This window comes from Mytilus trossulus, unplaced genomic scaffold (genome assembly GCF_036588685.1).
Source record: "Mytilus trossulus isolate FHL-02 unplaced genomic scaffold, PNRI_Mtr1.1.1.hap1 h1tg000024l__unscaffolded, whole genome shotgun sequence".
NCBI classification, from domain to species: Eukaryota; Metazoa; Mollusca; class Bivalvia; order Mytilida; family Mytilidae; genus Mytilus; species Mytilus trossulus.
In genome coordinates this window covers 5,090,518-5,108,013 of record NW_026963290.1, presented here as the reverse complement: position 1 = coordinate 5,108,013, position 17,496 = coordinate 5,090,518, and the positions used below count along the sequence as shown (strand labels likewise).

General features: G+C 32.0%; 1 protein-coding gene across 1 annotated transcript; it reads right to left on the bottom strand.

Moving 5' to 3' along the window:
* Positions 1 to 5,573: 5,573 nt before the first annotated feature.
* LOC134698935 (glutathione S-transferase kappa 1-like) lies at positions 5,574 to 12,835 on the bottom strand. The gene is made up of 8 exons (XM_063560616.1): positions 12,652 to 12,835; positions 10,712 to 10,796; positions 9,742 to 9,842; positions 9,112 to 9,240; positions 8,577 to 8,612; positions 8,006 to 8,122; positions 6,485 to 6,578; positions 5,574 to 5,747 (listed from the first exon to the last, which is right to left on the bottom strand). Exons 1-8 carry the CDS (start codon positions 12,718 to 12,720, stop codon positions 5,698 to 5,700), a joined length of 681 nt encoding a protein of 226 aa, XP_063416686.1. The 5' UTR covers positions 12,721 to 12,835; the 3' UTR covers positions 5,574 to 5,697.
* Between the last annotated feature and the right edge of the window lie 4,661 nt (positions 12,836 to 17,496).

The window sequence follows — 17,496 nt, the reverse complement described above, 5'->3', positions numbered from 1 at the left end:
ATGTTCTTATGTATTTCAATAAGATAGTATGATAAATATAATAGTTTTAAAACAATGAGTCGGTAATTTATGGAATATATTTTATTAAATATGTCCGTATACATGATAAACAAAAATCTAATTTAATTGTATTCTTTCCGCTGATCATGTCGATCTTGTTCTTTAAACATTGAACCTCACGTAGTACAATTAGTTGAACAATATATAGGCTAGATGGAAAAGAACAGATTAAAATTAAGGGGCGCTGGGACTTCGATATTTCAAGTTTGAAATTATAAATAATTCTTTATAGTAGGTAGAGTTTTGAACAGAAATGGGATATAGAAAAGCATTCACCGAAAATGCAGTAATGGAAAATAAAATTAAGGATATTTGCATGATATGAACATATATTAGGTATATGATCAAAATATGATAAGCACTTGCAATGTCGATGACCTTTTTGGTAGCTTTCGTCTATCTTTTACATCTTGATGTATAGATAAAAACACAAAATAACTGATAAAATTAAGATTTTTTTTCTTTTTATCTGATAAAACATCGAAAAGTCGGCTTTTCAAAGGTCACATTTTGAATTTTTGAATTGCCAATGTTATCATAAACTATGTTTCAATAATATTATACAAATATTTCACTATATTTCATCCAAAAAAATAGGTTGATTTTTCAAGTTTTAAAAAGTCAAGCTGTTGCAATACTTTTTTCCATGTGTATATAACAATTTTTTTGTATTAAAGAATAAACATGTATATGATTTTAGTCTGGGCGGGAGGAAATCTTTGGTATTACAAAATAGCATACAGTTAGACCAATCAAAATGTATGAAATAAGACATATTACAAAATTGCCAATGTCAGTTATTTGTAAAGTTTGCTTCCAAAATATTGTATGAAAACTTGAAAATCGTTGTAGAATGGCTTTGGGAAAAAAATAATTGTACATTTCTTTATTTCTGTGAAAATAGTTTAAAGTTGGATAATCCAGAGATGTCAAAGTTTTTATTTCACTGCTATTTACAAAATTGTTCAGGTTGACATACGAAATTTTGGAGGCATGCTTGCCAATTTTTTTTAAAGCCTGTTTGTAAGACATTTTTTTTATTGAAAAAATTGTAATTTACAACATTTTAGAAGCCCAGCGACGAAATGTCGTAAATACAATCCCATCCACTTTTCCGCGAATGTGACCGACCGAATAAGATCACGGATTTGTACTAGTAGTAACATGTCTGAAACGACAAATGTCCCACGTGGAGCAAGATCTGCCTTCTCTTCCGGAGTACCTGATGTCATTGCAAGCTTTTGGTGGGGTTCGTGTTGCGCAGTCTTTAGTTTTCTATGTTACATTTTAAGATTTAATCTTTGTCTGTTGATCCATTTCGTTTTTTTTTTGCCTAAAATTGTCATTTGATTTTCAAATTGTAAGTTTGAATGTTTGAATACTTTTTGACACCAATGGTCTGGGCGGGAGGAAATCTTTGGTATTGCAAAATAGCATACAGTTAGACCAATCAAAATGTATGAAATAAGACATATTACAAAATTGCCAATGTCAGTTGTTTGTAAAGTTTGCTTCCAAAATGTTGTATGAAAACTTGAAAATCGTTGTAGAATGGCTTTGGGAAAAAAATAATTGTACATTTCTTTATTTATGTTAGAATAGTTTAAAGTTCTTGGATAATCTAGAGATGTCAAAGTTTTTATTTCACTGCTATTTACAAAAATAAGACTTATTACCGGATTTGTACTAGTAGTAACATGCCTCAAACGACAAATGCCCCACGTGGAGCAAGATCTGCATTCTCTTCAGGAGCACCTGAGGTCATTGCAAGCTTTTGGTGGGGTTCGTGTTGCTAAGTCTTTAGTTTTCTATGTTACATATTAAGATTTAATCTGCGTCTGTTGATCCATTTAGGTTTTTTTTTTGCCATGACATTGTCATTTGATTTTCAAATTATGAGTTTGAATGTCCCGTTGGCATTTGTCGCCTCTCTTTTTCTTAAAAGAGATGGCGATGTCCGTGAACATTTATAGTCAACTTTAACGTAAGAAGCACCAATCTCGAGAACTTTGTTATCACCAACCTTCAATCAATCAAAATACGAAAGTCGAACGCATACTCTGATATGCATAATCTTCATATACAGGTGCTGCTGGCAGTGAATTTTAAATCGACTCTCACTGTTAGTTACTAGGTTCAATTTAAAAAGATGGAGGCTTCTGAAATCTTTTCATGGTTTTAACAGTCTTTATGAAGTCTGTTTCATACGAAAAAGACAAACAGACGAGGACAGCTCCCTTACGTTTATATACTGTCTGTTGACAAACAAATTAACATATCTAACAAATATATTGTCCATGGAAAAAAACAATCATCTGAATTATGCAATTTTAAGAAAACATTTTTTTAAATTGATTTTGTTCATAATTTGGCGTTGTCAGTTTGTTTTAGATTTACGAGTTTGACTGTCCCTTTGGTATCTTTCGTCCCTCTTTTTTAGACGAATTGATTGACCCTTTTAGCTTAGTGCTTAATTTAGAAATGCTTACATTATCAGGATTATTTAAAGAGGATTTTGATTAGATGTTACTTAGCGCATCTAAGAATGTTTGGTATCTACACATGACTTACGGATCACCAAGAGAAAGTAGTTTCACAGCAACTATATGGCTCCGTCTTAATGCTGATAAAATAGATGATAGAAATTTAGAATAAGGTTTATCGGAGTATTTGGCAGACAAAACAGAAGAACGGTGTAAATGGAAAAAAAAATAACACCAGAGAAAATGCCAACAGAACATACGAACAGACTGAATACGAATCTAACCAAAACCCGGGTTATCTGGAAAGGTAAGTAGATTAGGATCTACACATCATATCATTTCGTTGTTTTTGTTAAGTGTACTTTTGGTGATAAGGTAAACGCAATTGTGGCAAAGGCGACTGAAACATATCTTTCAACTAACTCATGGTGGCGTCCGTTTAACATTTAAAAGACCTATTTAAAAGATGACGTGTAATTGCTACGACTCAAACTGATTATTATCTATATTTGTATCTTCTTAATTTTCATCACTTTTTTTTAATAAGTTTTGGATATTCAGATAATTTTGTATCAAGAATCACTGAAGAGATAATTATGCTGAATAGTAAAATTACAAAAATACTGAACTCCAAGGAAAATTCAAAACGGAAAGTCCCTAAGCAAACGCCAAAATCAAATGATCAAACACATCAAACGCACGGACAACAACTGTCATATTCCTGACTGAAATGCACATCTAATGCAAAACAAATAAAGGCAACAGCAGTATACCGCTGTTCAAAACTCATAAATCCATGGACCAAAAACAAAATCGAAATAACAAACTAAAACCGCGGGAAACGCATTAAATATAAGAGGAAAACAACGACATAACACTAAAATGTAACACACACAGAAACGGACCGAGCATCAGACAAAATTTCCACGAGAATAACAAATATAACATTGGTACCGTTAATGTTATTAATCGATCTACTAAATTTGAACATCAGTAAACTATTGTCGCCTTAAATTTGGTTCAATAGCTTCCTTGAAAGCACGAAAGCTTTAGAAAGGAAACAGATATGTTACGTAAGCTCTTGAATATCTGGTATACATGCACTTAAGGATATATACCCCATATGATTTTTGCTAGAGAAAAATAGAAATTAAAAAGATGAAATCATCCCCTTAATTTGATGTCAAATTTTGCTATCGACGTACCCTCATTGTCAATTTCTAAATGAAAGATATCATTGGGATATGAGGTAGACTTAATTGTATCTATGGTATTCTTTGTTTCAAGTTCGATAAGAAAAATGCCTTCAATATTATCGTAACCAAACATTGAATTATTTAGTGACATTATATAAACTATTTATAGTTGAACAGGAATTGAAAATATAATGTTAGCTTCCTTTTTATCTTCCAAAGAATATGCTGAATGAAAACTGTCTCACGAGTGAATCCGGTAAAAATAGGAGCAACTCGATGTAGACCATGTTTCATAGGGAAGCCGACTGTCTGCTGAAATCCGCACATCCCAACGTAATCAAGCATCGGTATAACGATATCTTCAGGTAGTGGTTTGTATGCACATCATGTGTTTCTTTCTTTCAAGAGTCAATTGCCGATTTCAACCTAAGTGACTTATTTGTAGATTTTGTAATGCTGGTCATTGTTGATAATTTCAGCCTCTGTTTATGTCTAATAATGTCCGAGGTATTTTGCTAATTATTAAAACTTGGCATCATTTGTAGTGAACAAGAATGTTTGAAAGGTTTCAGTCCAAGGTGTTGGATCCAATGCAATCATTTTATGTAATTAAACAAGATTGCATACACTGAAATGTCTCGCCTTCTTTATTTATCAGTGATATTATGTTGATAATATAGTGTCTTTTTCATCTTTCCAAGAATATGCTGTATGAAAACTATCTCAGGTCAAAATAGGAGCAACTCGATGTAGACCATGTTTCATCGGAAAGCCATGTTTCATAGACGCTGAACTTATCATTGGTATTATGTTGATAGTTCTAAATATAAAGCTTTATTACAACTGTCAAATAAACTTAAAATTAACCAAGAAAACTAAGCATTGACCAACGTACTACGAGGTCAAGGTCAGACAAACCATGTTAGGCAGACATGTACAGCTAACAATTCTTCCATACAACAAATATAGTTGACCTGTTGCTTAAAGTTTAAGAAGAACAGATCAAAACGCAAAAACATAACATTGCGCAATGAACTGTGAAAATGAGGTCAAGGTAAATTTAAACCTGCGCCACTGACATATAGATCATAAAATATTTCCATACACCAAATATAGCTGATAGTTATCAAAGGTACCAGGATTATAATTTAGTTTGCAAGACGCGCGTTTCGTCTACATAAGACGCATCAGTGATGCTCATATCAAAATATTTATAAAGCCAAACTAGTACAAAGTTGAAGAGCATTGAAGATCCAAAATTCCAAAAAGTTGTGCCAAATACGGTTAAGGTAATCTATGCCTGGGATATGAAAATTCTTAGTTTTTCAAAAAGTTCAAAGTTTTGTACACAGGAAATTTATAAAAATGACCACATTATTGATATTCATGTCAACACCGAAGTGTTAACTACTAGGCTGATGATACCCTCGGGGACGAAACATCCACCAGCAGTGCCATCGACCTAGTGGTGTAAATAGTTATCAAAGGTACCAGGATTATAATTTAGTACGCCAGACGCGCGTTTCATCTACATAAGACCCATCAAAAGAAACTGCCTACTGCGGCTGTCCTGAATAAATAGAAGACTCTTGTTTTGAGGATTTCTCTCTTTAGAATTACTAAGAAAATAAATAGATTTCCAATATTTGATAAAACCTAATGACTTATGGAAATTCAGAAGTTAAAACGTTAAACCCTACTGGACTAGAGTACTTTTCGATTTTCAATTATATGAATTTCTGACATTTTCTTCTAATCCAATCATCCACCTAAATAATCTTAATCGAATTTTTCATCAGTCTAATATTGTTTATTCTTTATTGAAAAAGTTGAATCCAAGTGAAAAACATTTTAATGACAGTATATACAACAATGAAATAAGTTACCAGTACAATGAATAAATACTATAATGTAAATATTTGTCATGCTAGATATAAATCTACTACGACATGGTCGTCTTACGCTTTATTCTTTGATAATTGATTCTGTGGTCCATCATATTTCTCACCTACAAAAAGATAAACTATATAAGTTATTTTCTGATGGTTTGTTAAACCGAAAATTCCTAAAAGAAATTTCCAGTATTTTTTTTTCTAATTTTTGAATCATGAATATCAACATTGTAAAAGTGTTTAAGTATTCCGTTCACGTTTGTAACAATTGAATAATAAAAGTTTTATAGACTGGATGATTTAGAACTTGTCATATCGTATAAACACCTGCCTATCATAATAGACTGTATGCTGCTTTCTAAAGGTCTTTTGGCTATGTTTTCGTTTGTTCATAATTGCATTGATAAATTTACTTCATGTGTTATCCCACAGTTTTCAGAGACATAGGATTAGACTGCTCACCTGTCACCGCAACAATGCCAATGGTTTTAATAAAGTATTCATTTGGACATTTACTTAATATACCTTCTTCTGTTTTAGAAAGCAATGAAGAATATCTCACTTGGATTTTTTTAATGATATATCATAATCAACTCGATAGAAAAGTTTTAAACTAAGTTTAAAAATACTATTTACTTGCTCTCATCGTTAGAAGGGTCATACAAATTAAATATGTTCGACAGATCGAATTTATTAGTCCAGGTTTTAAATGATAAAAAGTTTAACGAAATGTTGATATTAAAAAGATTCCTCCCTCCCTTAAAAATACACATAGTTCGGGAATTAATCTGTTGTTTAATTATTTTTTTTTATAATAAGATGGCAAAGGTCACACCATTAAATTATTACTTACCCAACATTTCAGCTAGAATATTAAATCTATCTGAACCAAATAACATTTCTTTTTCACCATTTACATGGACTATCATTGTTGGTGCCCCAAATGCCTGCATTATAAATATAAATAACGTCAAATGTCTTATTAGTAGTCAAATAATGAAGATTAAAAAGTTTTCAATTGAAATAGTTCTTGAAATTGTTATAAAAGAGGCGAATAAGTTTAAATGCGATGATACATGTTATTATAGGTGAATATCTCATCAACCATTGACGCATAACCTTAACCGCTAAGAATACCTCATTAACAATTGACGTATAACCTATATCGCTAGCAAATACCTCATTAACAATTGACGTATAACATATACCGCTAGCAAATACCTCATTAACAATTGACGTATAACCTATATCGCTAGCAAATACCTCATTAACAATTGACGCATAACATATACCGCTAGCAAATACCTCATTAACCATTGACGTATAACCTATATAGCTAGCAATTACCTCATCAACCATTGACGTATACAACCTATCCAAATAATGTATAACATATCCCATAAGTAAATGCTTCATCAACCATTGACGTATAACCTATCCTTTTAGCCAACGCATCATCAGCAAATTACGTATTCTAGAAATGTACTCAGTAATTTCGACATCTAACAAAACTCCATAAGCCAATGTATCGCCAGTCATTTACCTTTCCTACCTCCTTTATTAGCCCTGCAAAACCTCGTCATCGTTTATACCTTCCCCATAAGTAAATGTTACATCGGGCGTTTGCCTTGCCAATAAGCCAATGTCTCACCGAACGTATTTCTTTGACAGAGGCCAATGTCTAACCAATCTTTTACTTATTACCTATAAGTTTAACCGATGCCTCTTCATTTGTATAAGTATAACCTACTCCATTAGCCCGTGCTTCATTTGTATAAGTATAACCTACCCTATTAGCCCGTGCTTCATTTTTATAAGTATAACCTACCCCTTTAGCCCGTGCTTCATTTGTATAAGTATAACCTACCCCATTAGCCCGTGCTTCATTTGTATAAGTATAACCTACCCCATTAGCCCGTGCTTCATTTGTATAAGTATAACCTACCCCATTAGCCCGTGCTTCATTTGTATAAGTATAACCTACCCTATTAGCCCGTGCTTCATTTGTATAAGTATAACCTACCCCATTAGCCCGTGCTACATTTGTATAAGTATAACCTACCCCATTAGCCCGTGCTTTATTTGTATAAGTATAACCTACCCCATTAGCCCGTGCTACATTTGTATAAGTATAACCTACCCCATTAGCCCGTGCTTCATTTGTATAAGTATAACCTACCCCATTAGCCCGTGCTTCATTTGTATAAGTATAACCTACCCCATTAGCCCGTGCTTTATTTGTATAAGTATAACCTACCCTATTAGCCCGTGCTACATTTGTATAAGTATAACCTACCCCATTATCCCGTGTTACATTTGTATAAGTATAACCTACCCCATTAGCCCGTGCTTCATTTGTATAAGTATAACCTACCCCATTAGCCCGTGCTTCATCAGCAAAAGCTTGCAGTCTGTCAGCAACATCTTTGTCTTTTGATCTTTTTAATGCTTTTTTGATGATGTCATCTTTCATTCCTGCCTTCTTTGCTGCCTGCAAAAACATTATAACTGTAGTCAAATAAATATACAACATTATTACCTTTCCGTTTTTAAAATAATCCTGAAACACCATTTTCTTGCTTAGTGCATGGTACGTGTAGAATCCTGTTTAGACTTGGTTCGTTTTTAATCTTTTAATAGACATTTGAGAAAACCTGACATCTTGTTCCCTTTGCATTGTGTTAAATCTCAGAGCACTAAATTGAAATATATAAATTGCTATTATGAAAGTTACAATTATGAGTACCTTATAAAACTTTAGTCGTACAGTTTGAAAGTTTCCAGTATGTTAGGCAAAAACGGACAAATCATTGAAAAAACGATAAAAACCAAAAGCAGAGATATGAACAACTCAGATCATCAAAACAACATGGAGTTACTTCATTGATAATACTAGTTAGCAATTCCGATTATTACATTTTATTGTGTAAAATTTAAGAAAATACCTGTGTGAAATGTGCATCTTCTGTTATTCCTTCATCCTGAAAGTAAAACAAACATAAAATATTATCAAGTTTTAAAGGCCTTGATTGCAACAAATGGCAATATATCACGCATTATATATTTCTTTAATGTTGGTTAACTTGAAACGTACATGTATATCAGCTTTAAAGCTTTTTGTATTGGAGAAAAAGGAGTTAAAGCCATTAATTCTACTATAATAGTTAAAACTTAATTAAAAAATCCGATAAAAGCGTTAAAAGATATATCCGTACCCAGTTGCAATACATTGTTAGGGTTACCCGGTAGTCCTTTGAGAATACTTCTTTTTACAGTATTTCAACCTATCGTGTGATATTATATATAGTTGAATCTTTTTTCGGTCATACATATTTAGAAAAGGCCTTAAATTTATTTATTTCTGTCTTAACATTCAATATGACTTAACCAAATGCGAAGAAATAACCAAAATGAACATTAAATGAATATTGGAAGGTTTTGTAGATTCACACGTTACATTTAATGAATATTTTCTCTTACTCTGCTCCAAACTCTCATCCAAAACTGGCGGGAAAGTTCCTCGGTGTATTCTGGGTAATCTATATCTACTGCTGTTACAAACAACATGGCTGACTTTGAACCTTTTTTAAATATCACCTCTTCTGGGTTCTGAAATAAATCTTGATCTTTAATTGACTTGTTTTCTAAATAATCAAAAGAATAAACCCTTATAACTTTTGGAAACTAAAACTACTAGTAAATTATAACACAAACAAATAAAATGTTGTATTGTTACATATATTGTATGGAAACTTGAACATAATTGAAAATTGACCTTATGCTTTTTTGTGACGTTGCACATCATTCACGCAAATTCAAGTTTTTTAATAATAAAAAAAAAATAAAAAAAATATGCCTAACAAGAATTTGTTTATACTTCTTCGCCCAGTGCTCTCTTTTCTTACTTTTTTGGCCTATATTTTCTCTATTCATTAGATGTTTGGCCCTTTGTTCTTCCCCTTGGTTATCATCATTCTCTTTTCTGTAAAGCCCTTCTACCCGTTAGTTATCGATTTGAACCATTATTATTTTAACGTTCAATTTTTTTTATAATAAGTTATAAATCAAATATGTATTCCCATTAAATGATTTTTTTTTACTTTTACTCACAGAAGGAATTTTCATTGGTATTTGAGTGTGTTTAGCGAGTCTCATTAGATCTTTTCCTATGTATTGCATTTTGATTGGATTAACACCTGGAGGCTGGTTATCTGCAAAAGTGAAAAAAACAATTAGTGATTGTCGAACAAAATTGAAATGTAGACATAAAGAGGTCCTGTCACCATTTGTATTTCTTGGGACCAATGACTTATCATTCATTGATTGTAATTTATTAGTAAAGTCCAGTGGCAAATATTTCATACATTTTCAGGACAATCTACAGATAATGAAAACAATTAAAAAAGTAGGTCTAGGTATTGTTTTGGGACATGAAATTCAAGTTACGAATATAAATCACTACAAAACAGAAAAAAGTAGCACATTTTGCATTTATGTAAAAAAATCAAGTGGAAACATAGCGCAAAATGTTAAGCAGGACGGAAAGTGCAAGACCACCACATAGAATTCGAACTGAAAATTATTTTGTATAACCTACATGGCATGAATTTATTGAATAGTTTTATAATGCAATTATGTCAATAACTGCTGCGCTATGAGTAGCTTCGGTAGTAACATACAGTTTTTTTTGAAAGAATGGCCTACTTTTCAATAAATATTGCATATATTCAAACATTTTTGAAACTGACAAGATTTAGGTATTTAATTTTCTGCCTCAAATCACTTTTGTTTTTGTTTTGTTTTGTTCATCATTTTCGACTTTCAGTGAAGCAGTATCGAAATCCAAAACGTCTGTAACCTGCAATTAGATATCATGGATTACACTAAGACTAAAATAAAAGTTAAGCCCAAATTGTATATCGAATACTTAATTGCTTTTATTTTCGTCGTTTGATCTAAAGGGCAATTCTACAACATCTCCTTTTTATTGATCATAGTCAGTAGTCACCAAATAATGCAATACAAATATGTGTTTTGAGAGGAATTAACATTTTACTTCTTCCGAAACCTCTGTTATTACCTGACGCCTTCATTATATCACCCAATGAGACCGGTTTCAATTTTAGGTCCATCTTCTTCCATTTAGATACATAACGTTCCAGAATCTTAAAGATTAAAAAGAGATCAATTCTTATAACATTAGATTCAGGCTGATAAATATGCCTTAAATATGTTCGATCTTGTGCGAAGTTTATATCAAGCCAGGGGACTGTACTATTCAGTCTACATTAGATTACACTATAAACGCCCAAACTGTAGACAAGGCGTTCATTATAATACAAAATGAACGAAGCATATTTTTGACCATGTTAGAAATTTTTTATTTACAGCTTTGATAGACTGATCGATTAGTTACTTAACAGGTTTTTATAGGAAGTGTTTATTGTTGAAGATCGTAGGCACGAATTGATGTTTTTTGTTGATTTTTGTGTATTGTTTGGTTAGTATCCCACTGACGTATGCCCCATATCAGGGATTGATTCAGGATTGTTGAAATCTGGGGCGGGATTCCAAAAATGAAATATATATGTACAATTGTCTATATATATTTCCAATGTTATGCCTTCTACGACTCCACATGCGCAATCTGAGAACTATAGTTCCAACAGAACTGGCATATATTGTTGTGCATGCAGTTTCACTTCAGAATAAAGTAAACATTAACACAGTTGTACATTTTTTTTTTCTGTTTTTTTAAATATGTTTTTCTTATATAACTGATGCTCTTTAGTCTAAAATGAAAGCTAAAACCATCAATTTGAAATTTCCTTGTGTATTTTGTTTTCACTTCTGAAGAAAAAATCATCCGGAGATGAAAATAAACACAATCCTTACCGCTCAAATAAACATCAAAATGATTTTTGAAACACGTTACTACTCTATGAAATACTATGACTTCGAATTATGAGACACTAACTTTGACTTCGAATATGAATTTAGAATTTAGAGGAAATAAAAAAAATAACACAGATCTATATATTAATCTATAATACTTTAAATAAACTATATTATAACGAGTAAGACCATTAATTTCATATGAGAGAGGCAAACGATCGATACCAAAGGGACATTCAACCTGATAAGTCGAAAAATTGTCTAATAATTATATTCTTGTATTAAAGATGTGTGGTGTAAATCAAGTATCTCTGGAAAAAACCTTGTATCCAGAAACAACATATAGTTTGTTTACAATCTACATAGGATCGCTTGTTTAATCGCACGTCTCAGACGTCTTGGAAGCTTAGACATGCATAACACGGGAAACTATTTTGTAAAATTTCTTTGTGAATTTAGAAACAGTATACTTTTCACCGGAAGTGGACCGGTTGAATTTATATAACTGAAATGTTATTTCTTTTTTTGTCAGGTATTAGTCCGAAGGTCAATAATTAGAACATACAGGCTAACTTCAATAATACCTAGTTATGGTTTAAAAAACATTTAAATCCCAAGGTGGTGAAATGTTCTAAATTAAATACTTAAATATGATTTTTTAAATAATTATACATTATTTCAAATTTATATATAGTGTGTTAAACGTTGTTATAAGACACACACTTGATACAAGATCTGATTCATTCCGATTCATTTTGTTTGCTCAATTTTGTTTGAACCCAATGCGTTGCATTTTAGCAATTTCTAGACATCAATGAATAAGTCAAATGTTCAAAAAATCGCCATAATAGTATTAGAAACTCAAATGGTTGGTGCTCCCCTTTTTAATGCCTGACGTTAATATTCTCTAATATGCATAAACCCAAATGTCCAAGGGAGATAAATTTTGAAATCCCAACAGAGCTTATAGTAAGGATAACTGTCGACTTATACTAGCTTAGCTTATATTAAGCTATAAGTCGACATGCAGTTATCCTCTGTATTCTTGCAAAATAAAAAAAATACCAGTCTGACTTTTTCACTATTATGTCACTAAAGCATAAAAAACCCAAAATACTAACTCACCTCAAAACCAAACCAAGAATATGGAGATAGTACATCGTAATACAATTCTACTGTTTTCTTGTCCGACATTATTGAAAATTTAAATCTATTTTGTTAATTGATCCGTTTTCTCACTGTTAGTACAACTATAGAATCGTAGTAGATATCTACATTCTTTATTTTTATAGTATATGGTTGGGTAACGATCAATAATCGTGAAGTATAAGGTCAATATATAGTGTTTAGACCAGTCCTTATATAACAAGTTTCTGTTCTAATTCGTAACCTCAACCGAACATAAAACATTTATCAAAATAATACATAACGCTCACATGGGAGAAGCCACTTGCAAAAGTCAAGTGCATTTTTTATTCTATAATAAGTACACCTAATGCATTTTATGCATCTCAATGAAAATTGTCGGTCTCTAAATAACGCATCAATATTTGCGACCCATCTTGGACAATCACATCAACCTGTAAATAAATAATTTTCATAATTATTTATTTGGAATAAGCCCCTAGTACACTTGACCACAATGACTCGTATGATTTAAACTACTGTAACGAAAACCGAGCGGTCGGGCCTTAGTGTTATGCTATAAGAATATGTTTTTGTAATAGTAGTCGTAAAAAGAGAATAAAAGTGTACATCCAGTAACTCTTTCTTTGGTAGCGTGGTACTCTGGTATTCTTTATACACCCTGGTATGGTTCGTCCCTCTGGTAAGGTTCGTCCCTCTAGTATGGTTCGTCCCTCTGGTAAGGTTCGTCCCTCTAGTATGGTTCGTCCCTCTGGTAAGGTAATACTCGGATATAAAATGGTAGATTAGAGTAGTATAGGTTTTTGGTCCGTGAATGCGTGGCTTTGTCTGGTAGCTCTCTGTATCGATGTTTGTAAGAATAGCAGACTCATTAAATAAAAATCAACTTATATAAACTTTAATATGCATTAAATATACACAATACATATATATTTTAAATAACTTAACAGTGTTCAATTCCAATAAATAGACATTTTATCAGCCTTCTTCCGTAAATAAATTTAAGAAAATGGATAGCGGAAAATAATACTCAGAAAATTTACTTATTGTAATTAAGTATTCAGTAAAAAGTAAAACTCGATACCAAAAGATTCGATATAAGGTTTACAAATTTGTTTTCTAAGTGTAACTTGAATTGTAAAGGAATTAGCAAACCCACTTTATATGGACTTAGTCTCCTCGTACATTGTAATATGTCGTCTGTCTTGTTACTTCTAGGTCATGGTAACTGGTATCTATACTAAATAGAGGTATTCCCGTAACAGTGTGGACAACCGCAATACTTATGTTGGTAATACTACTGAATCATTTACCTTTAGTAACGTGTTTGTCATCGGCTATCGATAACAATGATTTTGCGCTTACTCGGCATGCCAGTGGTGATTTAAATAGAATAAAAGAGTAAAGGTCATGCAAGTACGTGAGAAGAAAAAAAGAATGTTAAAATTTTCAACATTAAAATCAACACACAAGGTTTAGTCGTCTGCTAGCTATTCGTATTATTTGATTTAGGCGTTAAGAACCTTTGGCGACCCCACCGTTTAATTGTCTATGACAAGTACGATGTGATAAGAGGGCGTTACAGATGAACGTTCTTCTAATCTGACCCAGTCAATTGATGAACTGAGCGCGCCAAGAAATGGTCTCATCTCGTCCACACTGTTATGAAAACAATTATATTAAAATCGCTTGGAATTAGCGAGCGTTACTTACCCATGGTAAAATCGTGCTAAAGACTTATTTGAATTCTCCGCCGTATTTATACTTACACGGCTGGTAATCTACACACGCAGAACATTTGGTTCTGCAATGAAAACCGTGAGAGGATTTTCCGGTTGTGCTTGAGTGGAGTAATTGTCACCGCTTCAAAAGGTATGTACATTTCTAAATCGCAATTTTCTTATTCGACAGATCAAAATATTGAAAATCGGAGAATGCTATGCTGTGGTGAATACTTTAACGAAGAGATACATGTATCATTTACTGTTGTACATGAAGTTGAACTCCTACAAAATCAGTTGTCCCACGATAATTTGCCTAAAAAAAGTGACATTTAGATTTTGAAATGGTTCTATTAACAGACCTACAAGTTTAAATTTAATTTTTATTCGGTCAATGGGTATGAATGTCGTTTTGGGCGGCGTGTACGCTGTCCGGTGTTGAGAGACATCTTAATAAATCTAAAAACCTAATACTTTTTTCTATGATAAACATATATCATTTCTGAGTGATTAAACAACCAAACAACTGTTCTTTTCATTAAATAATATAACATTTTCCTATCTATAATATACATAAAAAATGTAGATGTTGATGATATCTGCTTGACATGTTTGAAATTCTATCAATTACTTTTGGAGCAGTTATGAGTCTTTGAAGCATGCTAACAAAGGTTCTTTTGGTGAAATCAAATGATACTGACGATTCACCACAAAGTAATATAAATAGAACCATACCAATAGTAGGCAAATACATATAAAAAAGATGTGGTATGATTTCCAATGAGACAACTCTCCACAAGAGACCAAATCGACACAGAAATTAACAACTACAGGTCACTGTATGGCCATAAACAATGAGCAAAGCCAATACCGCATAATCAGCTATAAACGGCTCCAAAATGACAATATTAAACAATTCAAACGAGAAAACTAATGGCCTTGTTTAAAAAAATAAACAAAAAACACGGAAATAAACGACGACCACTGAGTTTCAGGCTCCTTATATCATGTTCTCAAATCTAGATATCATCTCCCATTTAGAAAAAACACGTGAAAAAATGAACCTATTATGTGTTGCTCTCCTAGCTACAAAATAAATCCAAAATCAAAGATGTAGAACATATTCTATCATAATCATTTAGTTACTAAATTGTAATTACTGTCTCCTCCATGCCTGTCTTGAACATAAAAAAAATAATTAAATAAATAACACTCCTAATGCTCAGAATGGTATTCACTGTGTAACACAGTTAATAACACCATATAGGAAAAAAAAATAGAACTCCTTTTGTAGTGAATCTCAGAGGTGCTCCTACTCTCAGGAGAAATATATATACTTAGCCGGAAGTGAGATCTTGCAATTCGGGGCTTCCTGTTCTAACCCATGGTCTATGTCTGAGGTGTGTTACACAGCTCCTACAAGAAGTCTAGATATTATAGAAGCCACGCTAATCTGACAGTTATTGTTGGTAAGTTATTAGCAAGCCCACACAAACACTTCACTGGTGTCAGATGTAAAAGTAACTGACACAAGTGGAAAATAGTCTTTTCAACACGAAACGTGTCGTGTTGAAATTTTGATTTTCGCGGGTCAAATTTGTCAATTGAACCGTGTTATCCCTGTGAATTAAACATTCACGCATTATTTCCACACCATTACCAATAAAACTTTGAACCATTGAATTGAATATACTCACTTCACTTGAATAAAGGTGAAAACAAATAAAATATAAACTGTATGAACTGAATTTCAGTTTGTAACACGAAAGGGAGACAATTATAAAAACAAAAACCAGTTGTTACACCAAAAGGGAGACAATTATAAAAACAAACAAAAAGTTGTTACACGAAAAGAGACAATTGTAAAAAAACAAAACCAGTTGTTACACGAAAAGGGAGACAATAATAAAAAGATTGAAATTGTCTTTTGGCAAATTTTTATTTAATCTGAGTCAGTAGTACTGGCCAATTATCAAAATTCAAAAATATGATTATTGAGACAGTAGTGCTGTCCTAATGTTTGTTGTTCGTTTAATTTAAACTAATAAAAGATATTAGAAATAGACATAATTGAGCAATTTGCAGATACTATTACAGTGTGTATATTTTTCTTTGGGGTATATAATAAAAGTATACCACATATTATATTCCATTGTGTGATATACATGTTTGTAATTGAATATATATTACAAAGCAAGAAAGATAATGGTTTGATGCTATATATATATTCAGAATAGTTATATTAGTCTAATTGTGTACATTGAAGTAAAAACAAAAAAAATACACACATACTTCATTTGTTGTACTTGGGTGTTATATTTATCTGTGTTGTGTTTTTTGATGTTATTTTTGTTGTAATTGTCTTCATTCTCTCTCTATATATATATTTATGAATAATCATATTGATTAAAGTAAATTTTTTATTTTTGTATTTTGGATTGAGCATACTTGAGACAAAACATAATAGCATTAGAAGATAAACTGAAATCTTAATAAAAAAAATAAATAAAAAAGTGAAACTAAATTACATGATCGTGTCAGCAGTGCTGGCCGTGTTAAAATTAATTGAGGTCTATTGAGTGAGTCAGCTGTGCTGGCTGTAATTAAAACATTTTTTTTTCTTTTTTTCTGCCTATTTAAATATAGTTGTGAAATTGGTGAACAGTTGCAGTAAATATACAAATTAGTTATAATTGTATTTAATATTGTCTTAAAAATTATTTAGTATAGAAGTAATTATTGTGTATTAAATAAAAGTGAAGATGTCGACAATTAACATCAATACTGCGACAAAAGAAGAGTTAATGGGAATTAGAGACATAGGGGAGGCCAGAGCCAATTTAATTATAAAAGCAAGAAAAATTAAAGGCACCTTGACATTAGAAGATCTAAAGATGATAGAAGGTGTACCAAACACGATTTGGGACCCATTGATAAGGAATGGCACAGTTGAAGTTAGTCCAGAGGAAGAAACTCCAGAAAAGCAACCAACAGCACAAGGCGACACTTCTGCATTAATAGAACAGTATAAGACAAAGTTGTTAATTGCAGAACAAGACAAAGTTCATTCAAAAAGGGATTATACGAAACAACTTGAAGATTT

Bases quoted from the DNA above. Each gene is read 5' to 3' on its own strand.
- LOC134698935 (XM_063560616.1), bottom strand. From the start codon at position 12,720: ATGTCGGACAAGAAAACAGTAGAATTGTATTACGATGTACTATCTCCA. The intron at 10,797-12,651 runs GTGAGTTAGTAT...TTAATCTTTAAG, and splicing joins ATTCTTGGTTTGGTTTTGAG to ATTCTGGAACGTTATGTATC. The intron at 9,241-9,741 runs GTGAGTAAAAGT...GATTTATTTCAG, and splicing joins TACCAATGAAAATTCCTTCT to AACCCAGAAGAGGTGATATT.